Raw genomic sequence first — 21073 nt, forward strand, 5'->3', positions numbered from 1 at the left:
TGTGAGTCTCATGATGGGAAGACCTTGTTCATAAAGTTTGTGTAAGAATTTTAACTTTTTAAGTAGCAAGTTTCTAGCCCTCATTTTTGTAGAGATGTGTGGAAATTTAATGCTTTTTTTCTTTTATTTAAACACTTGATCCAATATTTGAAGTGACACCTTTCACTCTTGATTGTAAACATGAGAGAATAACATGATTTGTATTTGCAGCTCTTTTATTATTAGGGTAGGATGCATGTACTTGTTCTATTATGGGTTAGAGGTAGAGTAGTTCCTTCTTCTAATCAGAGCAGGTTATGATATAGGCGAGAGAAGAATTGATATAAACTCTGTTTTAGCTATGTGAGAAGGGAGGAACAGTTATTTTTCTGCAGTGCCAGTGCGTTTCTCATGGTATTCCTCAGGCTGATATAGATGAAGGCCTGGGTGTATGTTACGTTCTTCTGTACCTCTTCAGACCATCTGATAGCTGCTTTTTGACACCTTGGAGCATCATTTATGTTTTTTGGTTTTATTGTTCCTCCTGCCTTTGTCTCTTGACGCAGGTATTCTTCTGCCACTTAAGCAGGCAGAAACTTTCCTCTTGGGGGGAAAAAAAAAAGTAGTAACAGGTCTGCAATAACTGTATCTGTCAGCTTCCAAACTGTTTCTATATCCTGGAAGTGCAACATGTGCACCAGAGAGTCCAGCCCTGCTTCTAGAAATCAGAAGACAGTTTGCTTAAAGAGCACTCATTCTTTAAGACCAAGTGAAAACAGGAATGATATTCTAGGGTTGATTAAAGGGGAGGGGGGGGAACCCAGTGTTCACAGTAATTTCTAACATTGAGTAATTCTTTTTAGAGAACCATGTCATATCTAAAGTCTGTTTTAACTTCCTGCTTAATAAATGTATTGATGGTCTTTATATTATCTAGAATTCTGCTTAGCTTAACAGCTCTTTGTAGAAGCCATTTATTTCTACCTTTGGCTATGCTACCAGAATACTTGCATCTGTTATGAGGTTACATCTAGAATTTGAGATTTCTGGTAGAGCCATACCAGCCAAACGCTGTATTAATTTTCTGTTAAGACACTTCAGTGTTGTTTTTCAATATAGCATTTGATTGCTTCACAGACTTTTATTTCCATAATATCCTTGTGAGACAGAGCAGGTGATAAGATTTCCCTGTTTGTAGTAGATGTAACTGAGAGATTCAGAGGATGTCAAATGAAATACTTCTTGCAGATGATTACCCAACTCTAAAAATTATTGAGGAATTACTAGTTTCAGTGACCTGATAGTTCTATAACCTTCAGTTGGTGTAGCATGAAAAGTTAGGATACTCCTTACCTTTGCTCTGTTTAAACTTCTATGACACTTCCGTTTAAAATACAGCTTTAATAAATTTATTCCAGCAGCAACTGGGAACATTCAGCCTATCTTAATACACTGTTATGCGTATTCTTCACTGACCACTAGGAGAACAAGGACATACAGTTAGTGACTACATATGAAAAATTTCTCAAGAAATTGCATTCAACTGTTGTCATTTATCTCCTTTCCCTCTGTCTATATTAAACACCTGGCTTCATTTTGGGATCCCTATTGCAAGACCTCCTTAAGAGGCAAGTTCCTCAAACTTAATTTCTCCTGCTTCCTCCAAATGGCTCATGCTCAGAGTTTCTGAAAATAAAGTGCTCTAACTTCAGAATGAATATAAACATTTCAAGCTTTGGAAGGAAATTGTTCTTAATGAATAGCAGGGCATTGATCACCACTGCTACAGTTCCCAGTAAATGTCAAATGAGGTGGCTAATCCACATTTCCCTGATGACCTCAGGAAAAGCATTACTTCACACAAGCAAAATTTTTTCCCTTTGCTCAAGCACTTGGCATACTTTTGTGCAAGCTGGTTTAATTTTCTTTTTAGTTTTTTGCATTTGGCTTTTTTGTCTTTATGTTGAAGATATTTAAAGTTGGTGTCTGGTGGTAATTATTTAGTCATGGAAGGGAGTTGGGTTAAATGCTTAGCAGCACGATTTGTTTATAGCCTGCTTAATTGTCATCTGTTGTGACAGTTCCATTTGTCTTTTACAGGAAGCCTATGATGGACTTGCTGATCTTTCTCTGTGCACAGTATCATTTAAATCCATCAAGTTATACTATAGAGTTGGTATCGGCAGAAAATAGTCAGATTAAATTCAAACCCAACACACCAGTGGGAATGCTTGAGGTGGAAAAGGTGATTGTAAAGCCAAAACAAACAGATAAGAAGAAACCTGCTCCAGTTATACCAGAGGTGAGAACTAAAATTAAAGTGTATTAAGAAATTAGAATCAGTGTTGTATTCAACAATTTGAGCTGGTAGCTCAGCCTTTCCTTTCAGCTTTTCCTGTTGTCTGTCATTCTGTCACCATGCACCCCTGTGAAATGCTTGTCTCCATGTTCTTGTTAACCTCCTCTTAGGTAAAATATATCTCAATTTGTTCTGGTAAGCATCTTTGCTGCCAAGAGAAGAAAACATTACTGTAGGATTTGAAATCCCATGCCTTACTGTCCTTTTGACAAATTCTGCACATGAAGTGTGGCTGAATACAGCCTTCCACAAACTGAAAATCAACAACTTGTACCATCTGTCATGCTGTGATATATATGCCCTTCTGACTGTATGTTCATTTTCCTTTAATACATACTTTACTTTTTTATTGTTACTCAGCTTTTTTATATACACTTAAGAAAGCAGGAGCTTTTAGAAGTACTAAAGCAACTTCTGGGTGTAGCCTAAATATTGTCTTCAGTCTTTGTCCTTCTGTTGTGTAGAAGAATACTGGGTTTTAATTTGTCTAAAGCACTTGCACAGGGCAGGGGGAGCCCTTCTGCTGCCCTTTTACCTTTGTCCTGCATGCGTGCACGCACACACGCACTCATGGCTTGCTGGCTGACTTCTACAGCTACTTGGTATAATTTAGCAGGGCATCTCACTCCAGGCATGTACCCTGTTGGATAGGCAAATGACAGATACTAAAGGAGGAGCAGAGTGTTTCACGTGTCCTTGAGTAGAAGGGAATCACAATATTGTTATTAGTTTCTCTTGTAATATTTCTGAATCTATAACATTGGTGAAGTTGTCTATAAGTGGAATTCCTGTGATTACTGTAAGGCTGTTATAAAAATGCCAGTTGTCTCGGAATTTGTGCTGTTATTTATTGGAATTTTCTTCTCCTTAGCAAACAGTAAGGGTAGTGATAAACTACAAGAAGACACAGAAGACAGTAGTAAGAGTTAGTCCACATTCGCCCCTTCAAGAACACATACCAATTATCTGTAGTAAATGTGAGTTTGATCCTTCACACACCCTGCTGTTGAAGAATTACCAGTCTCAAGAACCCCTCGATGTGACAAAATCTCTTAATGACCTTGGACTAAGAGAATTATATGCCATGGATATCAGTCGAGGTAAGATAGCTTTTGTAAATTGCAGTTATAGAAAAGATAATTACTTAGTATTTCAATAATGTATACATTTTATTGTTGGTTTTTGGTTTTGTTTTTTTGTTTTTTTTCTTACAAAGAAAGTAATTTCTAGTAATTTAGTATGTATTTCATTAGTTTTCCACAAAACTGTAACTGGGACAAGTTTGCCTGTACTTATGTTTGAGAAGTGTTATATGAAAGTTTTGTTTTCTAACAAAATGTTAGGTTCCAGCAAAGGTGACTAAGCACAATCATCACTTAAAAGCAACTCCTTCCTTTCCTTCCCCTACCCCAAAAAGACCTACACCACTGTATTTCCCTTAGCTCATAGAAAAGACATAGGATCATGATGAGCTGAAGAAATGGAAACATTAGAGAAATTTAGTTTTGCCTTTGAATTATTTAAAATTTTAAAAGCGTGAGAACATTCTGATGATTATATATTTCTGAGTGCTGTTAGCTATTTTTATAGATTGTGAAGGAATAATAATTCTCATTTTAATTGTGGTCCAACAGGGGAACAATGAACTTCCTTATGTTTGTACAGACGTTCCTGTTCTGATTTTAGCTTTAGCTGTAACCTCTCTTTTTCAGGAAGGTTTATTGTACTGTGATTAAAAATTCTATACATGTTTCAAACATTTCTCACAGGAAATTTTAGCTCATTATGGAATGCAGTAATATTGGCATGCTCCTGTTTTGCTTGTTTTCCTTTCTGCTCTAAAACTTGGGGGGTTATGTTGGGTTTATTGTTTGTGTCTTTTTTTTTTTTTTTCCCCTTGTACCTAAATATGGTAACCTTATCATTTGGTGATTACGGTTTCAAGAGTTCTCTCAATTATTTCCCCAAAGGCCAGTTAACTTGAACAACAGGAGAATGGCAGATATAAAAAAATATAACCTTTTCCCATGGAGAAAGCAAAAACGGAATATCTTTGTCTTCCCCACTGGAAACCAATACCTGGACTACATGTGCCCATAGTGCATTGTCTTGTTTGTTGTCTGGGTTTTGCACAGTATGACGTGTACTTCATTTGATTCAACAGCCAAAAGTCCTTAGGAAAGAATACAAGGGTATATATGCTTTCTACATGGCAGTGCGCTGCTAGGAAATTTAGATATACTTCAGTTCTCTTGATAGATAGTAGTTCAGCATTTCAATTTTGCCAACAGCTTTAAAGCTCTGAATTTTCAGCTTTCTTTATGAAAGTAAATGATGAGGTGTACCTTCTACTTAGAATTTAAATTAAAATTTTATTTAATTTACATTTTAATTTTATGCCCTTAGTTTTCCAAGTTTGGACCACCTGACAATCCAAAACTTACAGAGCAAACTATTCTGTATACTGATTTTCCTTTTTCCTTCAGAAATATATGTGGAGCCTCTGTTATTTACAAGATTCCAGTCTGTGTTGCATGTCTTCAGGCTCGAGTTCTTAAATGACTTGTAGCATTAGGTAGCAAAAATACACATCCTTTTTGCTTCAGGAAAGTACCTAGTTACTTTTTACTAATGTTGAAGATTCAGCTTGCATTTCTGTGGTTGTAACTTATAACTGCATCCTCGATTCAGATTCACATTTTCTGTCTTTTTGTCTTTCTGTAGCCACATCACCAGTTGATTTAAATTTACAGTTTTTGCAAGGTACGATTTACTGAAATAGTCAGTGGAATTGTAGCTCTTACATGAGACTACCATCCGCTCCTATTATAACCTCTGCTTGACTATGACATGAGAAATTATCTCTGTCCTATATAAATGCATATTTAAAAAGATAATACAGAAGTGATATACCCAGCTCTCTCTCTCTCTATATATATATAAAGTATGTCTGTATAGTTTTACTCGAGAGCTATTGATTAAGTTTTAAAACCATATTTATATTGATACTTGTACCAAGAACCCATAGTGGCATTGCTGATTTCTGTTGCTCATTGCGTTTGCATTCAGCAGGATTTCTTTAAGAAAGTTAAATCTAGTAAAAATTAAAAAGAGACAACCTTTAGATTTACAGATCATCTGAATGAATAAGACAGTGTAAGGAGGATAAATTCTGCAAGAAACCAGAATGGACTTGACCATCTTTACTATGACTGTCATGCAATTAGGTATGCAGCACCTATCAGGTGTTTCAGTGATCCTTCTTCATACTCATACCATGTGCAGGCTTGTGCCTGACTTGGCCCACTTCACACTTTGCCATGAATTTAAACTGTTAGGAATTGAGAGCTGGCGAGGCTGATGCTCTTTTTCCCTTTTACAGCCTTTATGATAGGAACCAAAACGTATGACAGGTGGAATGGGCTGAATTAAGTGCTAGGGGTATTAATACCAGCTGAAACTCATCTATTCAGCATTCTGAGAAAGGCAGGAAGAACATGCATGGTAGGAAACCTGATCATTCTCCAGTGATTAGAAAAAACTGTTAATACAGGTGATTTATGATGTCTTTTGCATATCCTTCCAGGAGTCTTAAGACAGATGGTGAAATAGTAAGAGTGCAGGAGAAATAATCTGTGCAATAAATAACATCTAGAACTATTGTTTTCTATTTTAGACTCCTGCCAATCTGACAGCTTAGATGTTCTGAAGGAGAAAGAAAATAAAGGATTTTTCAGCTTTTTTCAACGAAGCAAGAAGAAAAGGGAACAAGTAAGGTGTAACTTTGTATAAGCAAAACTTCTAGAAACATATTTGTGTGGAGCAATCAGTATTGCCAATTGTTTTCCAGATAGTATAAGTAATCTGGATTTTTTTTCTTCCTCCTACACCCCAAGGCAGCTAGTGCCCCAGCAACTCCTTTGATGAGTAAGCCAAGGCCAACATTTATCACGAGATCTAACACTGTTAGCAAGCAGTACGATTCAAACACTCTGCCATCTGAAATGCCGAAGAAACGGAGAGCTCCTTTACCACCTATGCAAAATTCTCAGAGTGCTCCTCAGGAACTTGCACAAGCCCAAGTCAGACCGACATCTGATATGGTGAAATCTAACAGCCTTGATAGGAATGAACAGGTTAGTTACATTTGCTTCACTTCTCTTAAAATAATCCTGATAACCCTGTTAATATCTGCTGAGGCTTGAAATAAATGAGAAATAAAAGTGTAGTGCTTGCTTTTAAAAATTTTTGTTTGAAAATAGCCACAGAAATTGAAAGATGTGTTCCTTTTAAACTTTATATTCTGTGTCCAAAGTAACTGCTGTATTTTCTAAAGGTAAAACCAACTTCCTGTATAAGTTGCTAGTGTGAGCACCTTTTTGTTCTTCTGGATGAATGGTTTATATATTTAAATGTGAGAACATCCTCTCACTTTATCATATCTAGTAATTGATGTTTTGATATTTCCAGTAATTTTGAATGTTTTAGTTACACGTGATAGCAAGGAGTTTGTTCCTTATATTACATTACTAGAGAAAGGTGGGAATCTTGGGAGTAGCCTTAACATTCTTGTGCTCCCAGCAAGTTACAGGAAGGTTTTTATTTTAATTAAGTAGAGATGTATTTAATTGAAATTGAGGTGTGGATACATATTTAAGTAACCTATGTATTACACGCAGTGCAGAAATTCTGCCTACAGAATTTGGGAGAACTGATGTATTAAGTGTTATCCTGGTATTGCACATATTCCTAGTTGTGAATTCCAATTAAAGATCAAGGCTAAAATTGTCATTAGAATTTATTTGAATTTCATACTTTGCTTTGAATGTAGTATCTAAAGGTGGTGTTTAATAAATGAGGTTGTTGGCATGCTAGAAAAATAAAGTGTAGAACTAAATGAAGTGCAAGTGTGAGGGATTAATTTTCTGTTAGACAAGAGATTTCAAACTGTGACTTCATTTATCTTTATGCAATGATTTAGTCTTTCATTGATGCACAGAACCACAAGAGAGCAGTGTTTAACAGAAGTTCTGAATTTGTGTATTGTGTCCTGCTAAGAAGCTTTATCATTTGAAGAAGACAAAGGTTCCTTTGTGTATTATAATAAAAGGAACTGGGCGGGTGTGTGTGCGCGCAAAATCAAGATCTTTTCTTACCTCATCGTGTTTGTCTTTTTAATTGAATTTTTTTGAAAATACTTTATTAATGTTAACATGCTTTAAATGATGAATAGCATGTTATAGATAACAGTAATATATGACTGCTAGGCTAGGATCTGTCACTCAGCAAAATTGCTTAAGTTTATTATTCTGTACTGACATTTCTTATTCAACTGAAGTGATTTGACAGAAGTTGAATAACTCACAAAGAAAGGACAGAAGTCCAGATTAAGTTATATTTTTGTGTGTATTTTCTATTTTGTACTACTTTGTGCAGCTTCCTTAGAATTTAGAAGCTTTTGGCATGTGTCTTTTAGGATGACTTCTGTTTCATTCTGATTTGATAGCATGGTGATTTATCAGATAATTCAGATCTTGGAACTTAAATTTGGGCAAATATTTGCTGTGTGCTTTGAATTTTATTAATTCATGTAAAATATTTTGTCTTTTTAGTATCTACTTTTCAGTAAATACCATCTAATGAATGAATTTGGACTGCGGTAGTACCTATTGCTCAACTTAATCGGGGAACTCTTAGGAGGGATCCTATGAGAGACTTTCGTGGAGGATAAAGCTGCTCTTGGAAGAGCATTGAGATATTTTCAGACAGCCTTCCTGCAACACAGGAGTGGTCCATTCCCCTAAGTGGGAAAAGGAGTAGGCATAAAAATAAACACTCTCATTTAAATGTGCTACTGAGAGAGCTCAAGTGCAAAAAAAAGGCATGTGAGGGATGGGAATGGAGCACAGCAATTCCCCAAAAGAAATACAGAGGTACTTCTTGGACATGCCAACATGCAGTTAGGAATGCAAAGGCAAACCTGGAGCTCAAAGCAGCAGGAGATGTCAAGAATAGTAAGAAAGGCTTTTATATATAAGTTAGTGGCTATCAGATGGAGTTTGTGAGGAATTGGTAGTATGGCAAATACTGTTGAATATCTTTATAAACAACCTAGATGATGGAATTTAATGCACCCTCAACAAACTTGAAGTTGACACCAAACTGGGTGGAGAGGCAGGTACACCAGAAGAGCTGCTGTTTGGGAAGACAATGACAGTCTGGAACTGCATGAAGATTAAAAAAGATACATGTGAAATTCTCTATCTGGAATGGAGTAATTCCAAGCACTAGTACAGGCTGGGGTCTGTCTCGAATCCAGTGTACTCAAGACTTTTTAAGCCACATGTATACTGCTATGTCCAGATTTGGTTCCTGTAGTTCAAGGCAGACATTAAAAACAGGCAAGAGTCCAGTGGAAGGCCACCATGATGTTTAAAGTTGGAGAACATAAATGTTCTACTGAAAATACAGCTCAGATTGAATCTACTTGGTTTCTTCTGATACCTGGAAGGTGTTGTAGGGAAAGTAGAAGAATATTCTTCACAAGTATGCATGGTGACAGGATGATGACTAGTGGGCATAAGTTGCTTCACAGGAAATTCAGATTTAATTCAGATACAGGAATAAAACTCATCACTCTGAGAACAGCTGAACATTGGAATAGGTTGCTCAAGAGAAGTGGTAGAAGCTTCCTCAGCAGAAATATTCAAGATGTGCCTTGACACGCTCATGCAGTAACCTAATCTAAGACCTTGTGTTCAACAAAAGGTTGTACCAAACAATCTCCATTCCAACTTATACTCTTCTATGTCACATGGATAAATCAGACCCTTGATTTTTTTCAAAACTTTATGCACTTAATTAGAATAACAAAAAAATATAATAGAGCTCCATCACTAACAGAAACCAACAAATACTTGTTTTAGTTGTGAGATCAAGCACTGCTTGAGTAATGCCAGCAGGGGGAAGATTTGGAAGCTTGTTTCTCAGAGCTTCCACTGAAGTCTCTAAAATAAACAAAAAGGTATCTATGGCTATTGAGACTTCTGGTTTCACTTAACTGTAAAATAAGGGACAGTTCCCTTAAAAACATAAGGTGTTATACGAAGGACAACGTAACATAATGTTCTTGGTGTCTTATATTCCCCACTGTTGAAAAAAAATGTGTTCTGGTAGGATGTAAAGTCTCTTACTCACTGGGCTGATTGGTGTGTTTGCTTGCTATTTAGTATGTCTGGGAGTTTCACTGTTATTACAGTGTCCCATTAAGTTAATTTACAGAACTTAGATGTATTTCTTTTTTTTTTTTTTTTTTTTTTACTTCCTTGCAAATCGTTGCTTTCAAGAATGCCTAAGTTCTGAAGCCTGCCCTTCAGTTTATTTGGCAGACTGGATACATACTTTTTCTTCTCTGGACCAGGATGACCTTCTGCATGTGCCTTATTATGGACAGATCTCTTTTGTAACATCCACAAGGAAGACAAAGTGAAATGTCAGTTTTGCCTGGGTAAACTGTTTGCCTGGTTTGGATAGAAACATGCCAAAGTGGTAACATCAGACAATAGTGAAATGAGCCAACTTTAAGGGAACAGAGTTCTCACTGTTGTCTGTCTTCAAATTCACAATGTATTGTCGCCCAGTTTCTCACAGTATGAAAAAGAGTTTTAATGTTTACCTCCTACAGCTTCTCTACTTCTTTTTCTCTAAAAGAGAAACTGCTTTCTCTTTATATGAGCAGTTACTTTATGGTACAAAGCTTGGAATTTTTTCTGCCTCAATTTCAGAGCGATTATAGTTTTTGGAGAGAGGTACCTATTTTTTGGGGAGCGATTAGTACAGTAAGGGTGGCTTTTACAAGTTATTACGTAGCATGAGACTCAGAAGATGACTAGTAAGCTTAAATGGTTAATGTTTGTCCAGCAAATTCTGTGTTAAATCAGATTGGAAATGAGCAGGTTAGTCTCTAATATTGAAATCCCTCACTCACTTGTTTCTAATTTGGGCAAGATGGCTCTTGCCAGAAGTATGTTTAGAACTAGCAAGTTTAAATACACTTGCAAGTAGAGAGGATTCTCAAGGGTTTTTGCACAGTGCTGTTGTTTAATGCAGTATGTGTGTCTTCACAGTTTTCATAGAAGTGGATGCAATTTTCTCGTAATAACACTTCTTGAAAGGAGAATTAATTTTAAAAGAAAAGCATTTGATGATGTCCAAAAAGCTATTGCTAATGTTCTTCCTAATGCTTTATTTATAAAAACTAGACTGTCATATCTTTATTTTATCCCCTGAATGTTTGTGTCCTTACACTGTTTTCAATTATTGTAAAGGAGCATATGTAAGCTACACTTGAGTAGGAACAATTAAGTGAAGATTTTTTAGTCAAAATGTTTACAATTTTAAATGATGGATAGAACTCAGCTGTAGAAATATAGTTTGATTTTATTTATACAACCCTAACTCCTAAAGAAATAAAAATCTCCCGTCTACCCCTTAGAAAAGAAAGAGAAGGAGAAGATGAGAGAATGGGGGAAAGGTGGGAAGCAACTAAACCATAAAGTATTTCTGAAAAGATTTATTAGCCACTGTCACAGCACAGCTTAAGTTTAGATTTCTGGGAGGGATGAGTTCCATGCTTAACAAATTACACCCAGAGGCTCAGTTGCTTGAAACTTGGTGGTCAGCCCTTTAAAGGAGAAGTTGGTCAATGATGCAGCGAGCACTATGAACATTAGGGAGGTCTTGAATAGAGCCAAGGTTACCTGGCAGAAAACAATGCTCAGGACTACCTGTTTGCTCCTACTGAAATTTGCATGAAGGTGATTTGATATGATTCTGATGTGATTCAGAATTGGTGGTGAACATTGCATGTATCCAATTTTCAGTATACCAAACGCATAACCTTGTCCCCTTACTGTATTTACTTCTGTACTGACAAGTGTGTAGGAGAGAACAGTAGTATCAGGTGTTTGAACAGAATAACACCAGCTGAGTTTCTCCAGATATATTCTCTATGTCCTTTCCAGTAGGTCAGAGGTAAGTTACTTCCTGTGAGGTACTTTGGCTAAACTTTAAGTATTTTGGGAAGCTTAAGTCATGTAATAGAAATTAAATGCATTAATCGTTTCAAGGCAAATATAATTTTTTTTTTCCTGTTACTCCTTGGACATATATTTTCCTGCATATTTGTACAAAGGAAAGAAGGAAATACTAGCAACATGGCTAGCAATGTGCTTTGATATCCCAGTTGCCTGTGTATGTTCTTTTAAACCTACTTATCTTGGTGCAAAAGAGCTAGGTACTGGTGCTGTAACAATGTGTACATAGTGCCCCTTGGTGTGAGGTATGCTTTGAAACACACTGAAATGCGCTGCTGCCACTACACTCTCTCCCAGTGTTTTTTTTTTCCTTCCATTCGAGCTGAAAAATTACTGTGGCTTAATTACCTTCCTTTGCTTTTTGAAATAAGAAGGGTCAGGCACAGCATCTGCCACTGTTTACAGAGGCTGGAACTTGAGAAGCACTGGTCTCTACAAGTGACTGACTGGGGTGTTGTCGGATTTGGTGCCAAATTTGTCCATACACATTTGAGGTTTAAAAGCTTCATATCCATCCTTGTTTGTTCCAGGAGGAGGAGGGTGTACAGTGTTAACAGTGGAACTTCTGCATGTGTTGTGGAAGTTGTGACCGAGCTCACTGGTGTTTCTGCGCAAGCATGCTTAATTACCTTAGTGATTCTAACATAAATTTTAATTTAAGTGTAACTGATAAAGCACTGACTGTCATTGGCAGTTGGTATGACACATGAACACCCAGATGTATATTCCAAAACTTTGTCAGATAATGTCTTAATAATATTATTTTAATTTTTTTTCCATCTGTTTAAAGTACTATTTTCATATTACAGTCTTTGTTAGGATTTGAAAGCTCTTAATATTCATATGTTGAATAATTCCTGAGAAAATCTGTTCAACACTTGAACCTTAACTGGAACATTTAGTACTTTCTCAAAATCTCTCTTTGCAAATCATTTGTTTCTTTGGATTCAAAGGGCAGTAGAAAGGCTTATAAAAATCTTCTAGTAGCATTTGTGCTCTTATGCTGAGAACATTATTTCCCCCCTACACACATACTCTTTCTGTGCAGGAGGGAACTCTGGTGACATCTGTTTAGCTGAGCGAGTATGCGCACAAATTTGCCAGCCAAGTCAGCTGAGGGAGCCTGTGTGAAGCAGATGAGGGTGCAGACCTTTGAACAGAGAAACAGTGTCTTTGTGCAGAACAGAGGGGCTGCAGCTTGGAGAGCAGCTACTGAAGAGGAGAAAAATAGCACTGCCCAACAGCAAGGAGGAAAATGAATTTTAACAATAAAAAAATCCCTCATTTGGAGAAATAATATTATTTGACATTCTTTCCTGTGTAGATTCAGATGCTGAATACTATTCATTTTGGAGGGTTTTCGTAGAACTATTTGGAAACTGTGAATGAGGAACTGTAAAAGTGTAAAGTGATTTTTGTTGTCTGATGTTTTAATCTAGAAACTGACGTTTAAAAACCATTCAAGCATGCAAGTATTTTTCATCAGGAGTTGAATGCTATGACAATATCCTCTGCTGTTCTTAAAAAGAACACTTTGTGCTTTGTTTTTTCTCCTTAAAACCCTGAGTCCTGCTTTGCTATAAAAGGTTTTGAGTTGCTTGTTTTGACATTAAAGTGATTGGTAGAAGAATTGTGTGAATGTTTTGGACACTATTGCTCCTTACAGTGCAGTAAAGTATCTAAGGGATCTGACCTGACATTGATGTGGGACGGAAAAGGTGACTGAGTGTGCCCAGTGTAGCTGAGAGGATGGTTTTCACCATTCCAGTTCATTCATTCAGGTATTCTATTGAGATCTAACAGGAGCTGCCAGACACTGCGTCTGCAGACACCTTGTGCCAGGTTATTTTCTATTTTGATTAATTTTCTTTACAGTTTTGATTGTGTATAACCATAACTCTAGCTTTGGACTTTAATATCCCCCTTACTGTAGGATCTGTATTTGTTCAGTGGTAGCGTTCTAAATTATAAGCATTTTATTACATGGTTATTGTCATGGTCAACAATTCCATTGTCAGGAATGTTTTTGAATGGATTGTCAGTGAAGTTTGTAGGTGTATTTATGCCATCTCTGTTCCTTGATATGCTGCTTTGTGGACTAGTTAATTGAAGCACGAAGTTCTCTAAAGATGACCCAACACCCAGTGGATCCTTCTATCCATAAATTAATCACTGCTGGATTTTATTATATTGTGGAGTAGACAAGTGATAGGGGTCAGAATTACTACAGACATAGGCAGCTGTGTCTAGTGCCAAAATACACTCCTTTGTTGATGGGATCATGAACATTATGATTCTAATAGATGTGGAAATACCAGGTTTCTTCAGCACAAGGCAACCTGCAGTTAAATATGACAGGCAACTTTATAACCACTGTCTTCTGAGACACAGAACATATTTTTAAAATAGTTTAAGATGCAGTTGGACTGCTTTATCATAAAACTATTAAGTCCTCATCAGGTAGCCTTGTCCATTTTTTTTAAATGTTTTTGTTTAATTATGAATTAAGAAATCTTTTTCTACAATGAAGAGGACATTATTACACTTTAACATCAGTATTACGATTATTGTTTTACAACTTATTGCCATTTTACTTCAGTAAGCATTACGATCATAAGACATCTGTACTTTCCAAGATAAGTTTTGAAAGTTGGCATTCAAAAAATTTCTACAAAAGTTCAAGTATTTCAAGAAGGGAAAAAAAATCCTAATAATATGTGTACAGCCCAATTAGGACTGTTGTTAAAGGAGTGGAGAAGGAAACATTGTGTCATGTCATTGTAGTAGTTTAGTTGAAGCTTCTTTCCACAGTGATTTTAGGTACTTTTAGAAAAGATTTATTTGGGGTTTGTAGAATAGCCGTTGGGCATAAAAGAATTAAAATTCTCTTTTATACTATATGAAACAACTGATTTTCTTTTGCTGCTGTATCTTGTACCTCTGTGAATATATTCAATTATTCTAGAAAATCTTTTTTTTTTGGAAAACTACTCCTAGGAGGATTTAAGATGAGAAACATAATACATTTGATAATAGGTATATATTCTCTCTTTCCCAAATGTATATTATAAATAATTTTTGAGAATAATTAATAGAGCTATTTTGCTGGTATTTTTTGACTGCTAATAATCTGCTTCCTCCCTTGTCTCCCTTAGGCGCCTCCAGGATTAGTACGGAAGGGTTCTCTGCCTCTCAGTGACACCGCCTCCGTGAACTCTTCTCTACGGAGGCTGAAGCGCAAAGCACCCTCGCCACCCTCTAGAGCACCAGAAGATCAAAGTGAAAGCAGTAAAGAGACTGGTAATCATTTTATGCTGTTTAATTGGGAGGCAACATAAAGTACGGCAATTTGGATAAACATTAGAGAAATACCACCTTATTAGATAAGACCTTCAAGTAAAAATGTGAGTGAAAAACATCTTCAGATTGTAAGGAGCGGTGATACTACTTAATGAGATTGACTTATGTAGTGTGTGTGAGCCAGCACAGGCAGGACACAGGAACAACCACAAAACCGTGGACGGAACACAAAGAGTAAATTTATCTCTGTTACCTCGCCAACGAATCCCCTAAGGGATCCCCTAAGCATCACCTGGGCAGAGGCACACAGGAAAGGATGCAGACACCACAGAGCTCAGTCCGTGCTAGAGGGTCGCTGAACCTGTGTATCAGGGATTCACTCAGGCGTAGTTTACCACTGTGCTTTGATCTTTCCCATAGCAGGGCAGGAATCTGAAGCATGTTCGATAGGGTTCCTTGAAGTCTATCGTGAGCCTGTGTCAGATGACACAGATGTTCTACTTGTCAAACACACAAGACTAAACAACAATTAGTATGCTATATGTGGTTTTCTACACCTCAACTCGAGTGTGTTTACAGTCTCCTTCACCAGACTTCCGTTATTTTCCCACACGTGTGGGAAAGTAGGCAGGTCTTAGGGCAGTCAGACCAGAAAAAAAGTGGAAAATACCAAATTAGTTATAGTTAGGTTAACTATAGCAATTGTGGTTTTGTTAATCAGATGGACAGCTTGGGGTGGGGAATCAGCTTCTTTGGATCAGAGAGGGTTTAATAGGAAATGACATGAAAAGATAGAGTTTCAGAGAAAGTTTTGTATTGTTCTTTTGCAATTCTAATGTTTGATCAAAAATATGTAAGAGTTGACATTAAGATACATGGAAAATACGTCAGTGAGCACTGGTTGCTTAAGAGAAGGTGCATTTCCTGAAGGACTCACTGGTCTGTAAGATCACAATTTACCATTTTATCTAGAACTTCTGTTGGTGCAGAAACTGAGGCAAAAAAAACCTTGTTACTTGACTTTTTGCAGTAACAGAGTCAACAGAATCAGCCCTTACTAAAGTGGAAGAAAGACCCACCGAAATGCAGTCTGAAACAGGTTGGTTCTTTTTCCAAATGCATTGATAAAATCTACTTCATAGAAATCTATGATAATTCATAGTAATAAATTACTATACTACAGATGTGTCATAAGTAATTTTAATGCTTCGGATCAATTAACATTAACTTTGAAGTACCAATATGGCTTTCTATAAATAAAGATATTTTACCTTTACTGTCTACAAAAACACATGCAATATATTTTGGTTTGGTGTCTGTGCTTTACATTTAGTAAACTAAACATTATTCCTGTTTCCCCTCCTCCCCCACAAGTTGTAGACTAGAACAAGCCAGAAACTCTGTGATTTTTATATACCTATTAACAAGACCTTCAAAAGCTGAAGTCCAGTCTTGTTTTCAGAACGCCTCCTTGCACTGCCCTTGAACTGCATAACCTAGGGGTAGGAGCAAATATGTGCCTGCCTTTTGGTTTGCATCTGAAATGCCTTTTAAAACATAATTTGTAAATATAAACTGCATGCATAAGTAGTTGTTTGTACGTTAAATGAAATAGTTTGTCGCATGCTATGGAAAAATGTGATACATATATAAAAGTATGGCTGTTTAAAATACAGTTCTTTAGCTGCTGAACATACTTTTTTAATTTATGCAGTTTGTACTGCTAAGTACTGTTGTTTGTAAGCATCAGACTGTAAGGTTGAGAGACAAGATAGAGCATCTAGGAGTCTTCTAAAATTTGTAGAAGCTTTTAGAATAATCAGTGCCAGTGCCGTCTGGAAAAATCACTCTTCAGTGTGCTTCACTAAGAATGATATATATTTATCCCTAAGCATGTGGAGTGCTACTGGCATTATATGAGGCTAAACACTGAGTTTCTGTGCTAGTTGATGGGAACTTTTTAAGTAGTCTTCCAGCTGTTTTATTCAGGATGCCAATCGAATTGGTTGGAGTGGTAAAACACAGATGTACCACGAGAGTTGAAAGTCACTTGCTGTCCTAGGTCTCTGGCAAAGGGGAAAAAAAAAGATCAGTAATCTGTAAATTCGAGCTTGGTTTGTGTTTAGGGTAATTTATGTAAATTGTCAGAAAAGATCTTTAATAGAAATAATATATACCTTAATAAATGAGAAGTGTGAACCATATTCTGTGCAGTCTGAGGTTGAAGACATAATGAAGCTTCGACCTTTCCTTTTCCTAGTTGTAGCAGATGGAGGGTAGTCACTTCAAGTGAGGGTCTCTTCATGATGCTTATTATTACTTAATTTTCTGTGTTGAAAACCATGTTTATCTACATGTGATGGGTCTAAGATGATGAGCAAAGTTATCGTACTGATTTAAAAATCAGATTTTGGGATTTTCTTGATCTTGTTTCTATTTTAAGATTGTAGAACCATGCTAGAATTTATACATTTCCCATCACTGTAATGTCCAAAGTACTACATAGATAAACAGCCCTGAACTTCATAGAAGGGGTTCGTTTGCTTTTCCATAGATTTAGGAACCTCTGCCTGAAGCATTTAAGTTTTGTAATTAAACATTTTAATTTAAGTTGCAATGGAAAGAAATAGAAAAATGTAATCATCTTCACTGGGCTTAGAATGGTCAGGGTTTTACCTCTAAGATAGTGACAGTCTTAATTCTCTGGTTCTGCTGATGATGTCTTCATGCAGTGTCCTTTACTGAAGACATAATGCAAAGTGTTTTTTTTAAATGTAGAGACAAGTCACATAGCACAGCTTCCTTCCCTTTTTTTTTTTTTTTTTTCTTTTTTTCTTTTTTCCTTTTTTCCTTTTTCTCATGGGATACTGCTGCTCTCTGGTGGCATCTTTGAAACTGTCCTGAGGCCTGTGTATAAAGGGTCCTTTTAGCAAAGCTCATCACGCATCACTAATATTCACCTGCAGCAAAATCAGTTGCAGTGCACTTGTCCTACTCCTAGTCTGGAAATTATGCATATTTGGGTATTGTTTTAAATGGATGAGATAGTTCAGTATCTCTTTAATTGCTAAATTGCACGTGATTTTAACTTTACATAAACTCAGTAATTTCTTCCATTTGGATTAAAACTGCTTTGATTGTCAGGATTCTGGAAGCAGTGTGAGTTTTTGCTCAGCTGTGACTGGCATTCCCAAAGTAGTTCAGTTATTCATTGCTACTTTAGCAATTAAGCAAAAAAAAAAGTTAAGCTGCAAATACAGTGTTACCTTCCCTACAGTGAGCCATTACAAATGTTCAATTTGGTGTCTAAGTACTGTAGAGCTAATGGACACATAAAGTGAAACTAGGCTATACAATTTGAGTAGTACTTCTGTTGTGGAATGACAGTCTTCCCATGGTGTAAAAACCAACCAGCCTGTACCTTGACAAAAGTAGTTTGAAGGCATACATCTACTAGAATAACCATTGACAGAGAATTAGTTTGAACAGTTGGGATTATAAACAAGATTTTTTTTTTTCTCAATTTTGATTTTTGTTCCCTTTCCCAAAGTTTAATTAATGCTCAGTCATTTTTCTAGGGAAGAGGGTGAAATGGTGTTTAAAAAAAAAAAAAGTAGTACAGATTTTAAAATAATTTCCCATCAAGAGAATCCATTGATATAATCTTCTTGGTTACAGTATCTCTTCAGAACCTTGTTAAGTACAAAACCACTGGCAGATTTACATAATGTAGTCAGGCTTGCTGGCTTTGGTGCTTACAAGCATAATGGCTCACAGAGCAGTGTCAGCCTATTCTCTGTAGTGCAGAGTATTCTTACTGACTCAAAGGAGACTTGCAGCCAGTATGTCAGTCATCTTAGCAGGTATGTCTTCACAATGTCATCCTGCAGGCTTTTACAATGTACTTTTAGGGCTAATTAAAACTCAATGACTAATGTTCATAGACAATAAATTCTACACAGACAAAAATGCAATTTATATTATATATGGATTTACATATAGAGTATATAAGCAATAAGGCAACTGTATGTAGCCAGTATTGCCATAACTACTTCCTGGCAATATGTTGCATATAAAAACTAAACTGAGGGTTTAGAAACAAGTCATAAAACCTGAACTACAAATGCGTTCAGGCTTCATTCTGCCACAGCACTGGTGGCCCAGGTCTGGAATGAGATCCAGTAACATATGAAAAAGCACTAGTTGAAATTAACTCCAAGCAAGGTTGGTGATGTCCTGACCAATGAAGTAGAGGACTTTGGAAAAAGTGTGAGGGTTGTTTTTGTTCAGTATTATACATTTGTAGGTCAGGTTAGTGCACTCCAAAGTTTGGAAGTGTTCCTAGCTTAGCAAAGAGCAGACATTCACATAGCAGGAATGTCAGGAATGTCTCCTACCAACCCAAGTTAAGTTTCCATCCCATCAGTATAGATACAACTCAGCCTTTGTTACACTTCTCTCCAGAGGTAAAGTGGTAGAGATAACAGCAATGCCTGTGCAAAAAGCCATAGCAGCTCCAGAATGCTTCCATTTTTCTTGTCAGAAGTCCTGGCTGTGCTTTGTTATGTAATTCAGCTTTCCACAGAGTATTTAGACTTTATTCTAAAGGAGATTATTAGATAAATTAGGAGATAATTTATTCCACAGGAGTCTTTATTCCTGTGGCTGGTGGTGACTCAGGCCCATGGCATAATTCTTCTCACTGGTGAAGGAGACAGTCTTCTTGAGAGCTGGTTATGGGCTGTGGAATAGTTTCAGCACGTTTTATGTTTGCCCACATCCTGTTATGTTTTGTTTGTGCCTTGTGATATATATATTATCTTTGAGCATGTAAGATCGTACTGCTATTGCTAAAATCATCTCCCAAAGTATGAGGCTGCTGGCATGACTTTTCTCCTAGATAGAGATGAAAGGGGTTGGGGGGGGTGGGGAGGAAGGAAGAGAAGGCCCTTACTAACAATAAATTCTTAGAGTCCCTTTAATACCAGTGTGGCCTATTTGTATGTATCTGTACTTAAATCATATGGAAGGAGCTCATCTGCACCACTTTGCAGTCTTGCCCCTTTTTCGCTGGGGATCTAAATCACCTCTGCATTCAGCTCTGTGACACATTGATCACATTGCTTAATGTGTAACTATAAAGCATTATTACAAGAAGGCAATACAAAAAACCTATAATTAAGTAGTAAAATGTTTGGCTTTTGTAGTTGCTCTGTAAATGTGAATGAGTAACTTCAGTATTACTGAACTCTTAACTAATGACCTTATTGGAAAAATCAAAGTTTCTGTTCTGTACTGAGACTTTCTCCAGTATATACAGTTCTCTATTGTTTTTATAACAGTGTACTTCTCTAGAAGTACTGGAAGAATTGTAGGACACTAGTCTGTACAAAAAAAGTTAATTTTAAGATTTTTTTGTGTGTGTGTGTGTGTTCTGGGATCTGCTACTTTCCAGTATTGCTTGATTTAAGCCATTATTTTGTTTTCTTAGCCTTGATTTGCACTTGAAAATTTACTGATACAACTTGGAAGTCTGAAACCAAATTGCTCAAGTGCAAAGCCTGTACCTAATTGGTGTTGGTGCATGCAGAGCTGACAGGAATACCCCCATCAGGTCAGACAGAGTGCACTGCTTGTATGGCTCAGTTGTTACCAGTAGCATTCTATGGCACCATATTGCACTATATAGATGGAATTAACTATTTTCTTTGTGTTATACAATGCAAGTTGCCCAAGAGGTTAATTGTGTGGTCTACTTAGTAACATTTGAAAAACGTGAGTCATCTTGTTGTAGGAAGATTGCTGGCAGGGAAATAAAACTAGGGATATCAAAACAGGTGGATTTATTAGTTTAACTTCAGGCACATTGATTTCTCTGTGTCCTAAACCTTTTAGTTTAACTATGGTCTAGCTGAAGACTTCGTTATTGTTATGGATTAACACTTTTGTGTGTACTTTATTTTTGTCCATTTCTACTGTAACACGGGAGACTACACAAGACCATTCTAACTATGTTTTAATACACTTAGGATAATTTTGATAGTAGTGATCAAATTTGTTCAAACCATGGGTGAAAATTAAATTTGGGTTGCTCTTTCTAATTCCTTAACGTACCTACTCTGATATAAAGGAACTGTGTAGTGCGAACTGTGCTAGGCGAATGGTTGGAGTAGATGATCTCCAGGGTCCTTTCCAACCTAGATGATTCTGTGATTCTGTGTATTTTAAACCTTATTGGAGAGCTAATGGAATTATTAAGAAATCTGGGTAAAATAAACTGTCTGCCTCTGTGAAATTTGGTTTTATGATATTGTTAAATATATTTAGATCTGTCCTTATC

At 36.6% G+C, this 21073-nt stretch overlaps 1 protein-coding gene across 3 annotated transcripts in view; it reads left to right on the forward strand.

Annotated features, from left to right (window-relative positions):
• Window positions 1-21073, forward strand: part of COBLL1 (cordon-bleu WH2 repeat protein like 1) — an 85111-nt gene that overhangs the window by 51415 nt on the left and 12623 nt on the right. For all 3 annotated transcript variants that reach the window (XM_026852594.1, XM_026852592.1, XM_026852593.1), the window contains exons 3-8: window positions 2080-2281; window positions 3210-3438; window positions 6015-6109; window positions 6235-6474; window positions 14589-14733; window positions 15764-15832. In XM_026852594.1, the coding sequence (XP_026708395.1) occupies window positions 2080-2281; window positions 3210-3438; window positions 6015-6109; window positions 6235-6474; window positions 14589-14733; window positions 15764-15832 (980 nt within the window). The remainder of the gene's footprint in view (window positions 1-2079; window positions 2282-3209; window positions 3439-6014; window positions 6110-6234; window positions 6475-14588; window positions 14734-15763; window positions 15833-21073) is intronic.

This window comes from Athene cunicularia, assembly GCF_003259725.1.
Source record: "Athene cunicularia isolate RWA chromosome 7 unlocalized genomic scaffold, athCun1 chr7_part1, whole genome shotgun sequence".
NCBI lineage: Eukaryota > Metazoa > Chordata > Aves > Strigiformes > Strigidae > Athene > Athene cunicularia.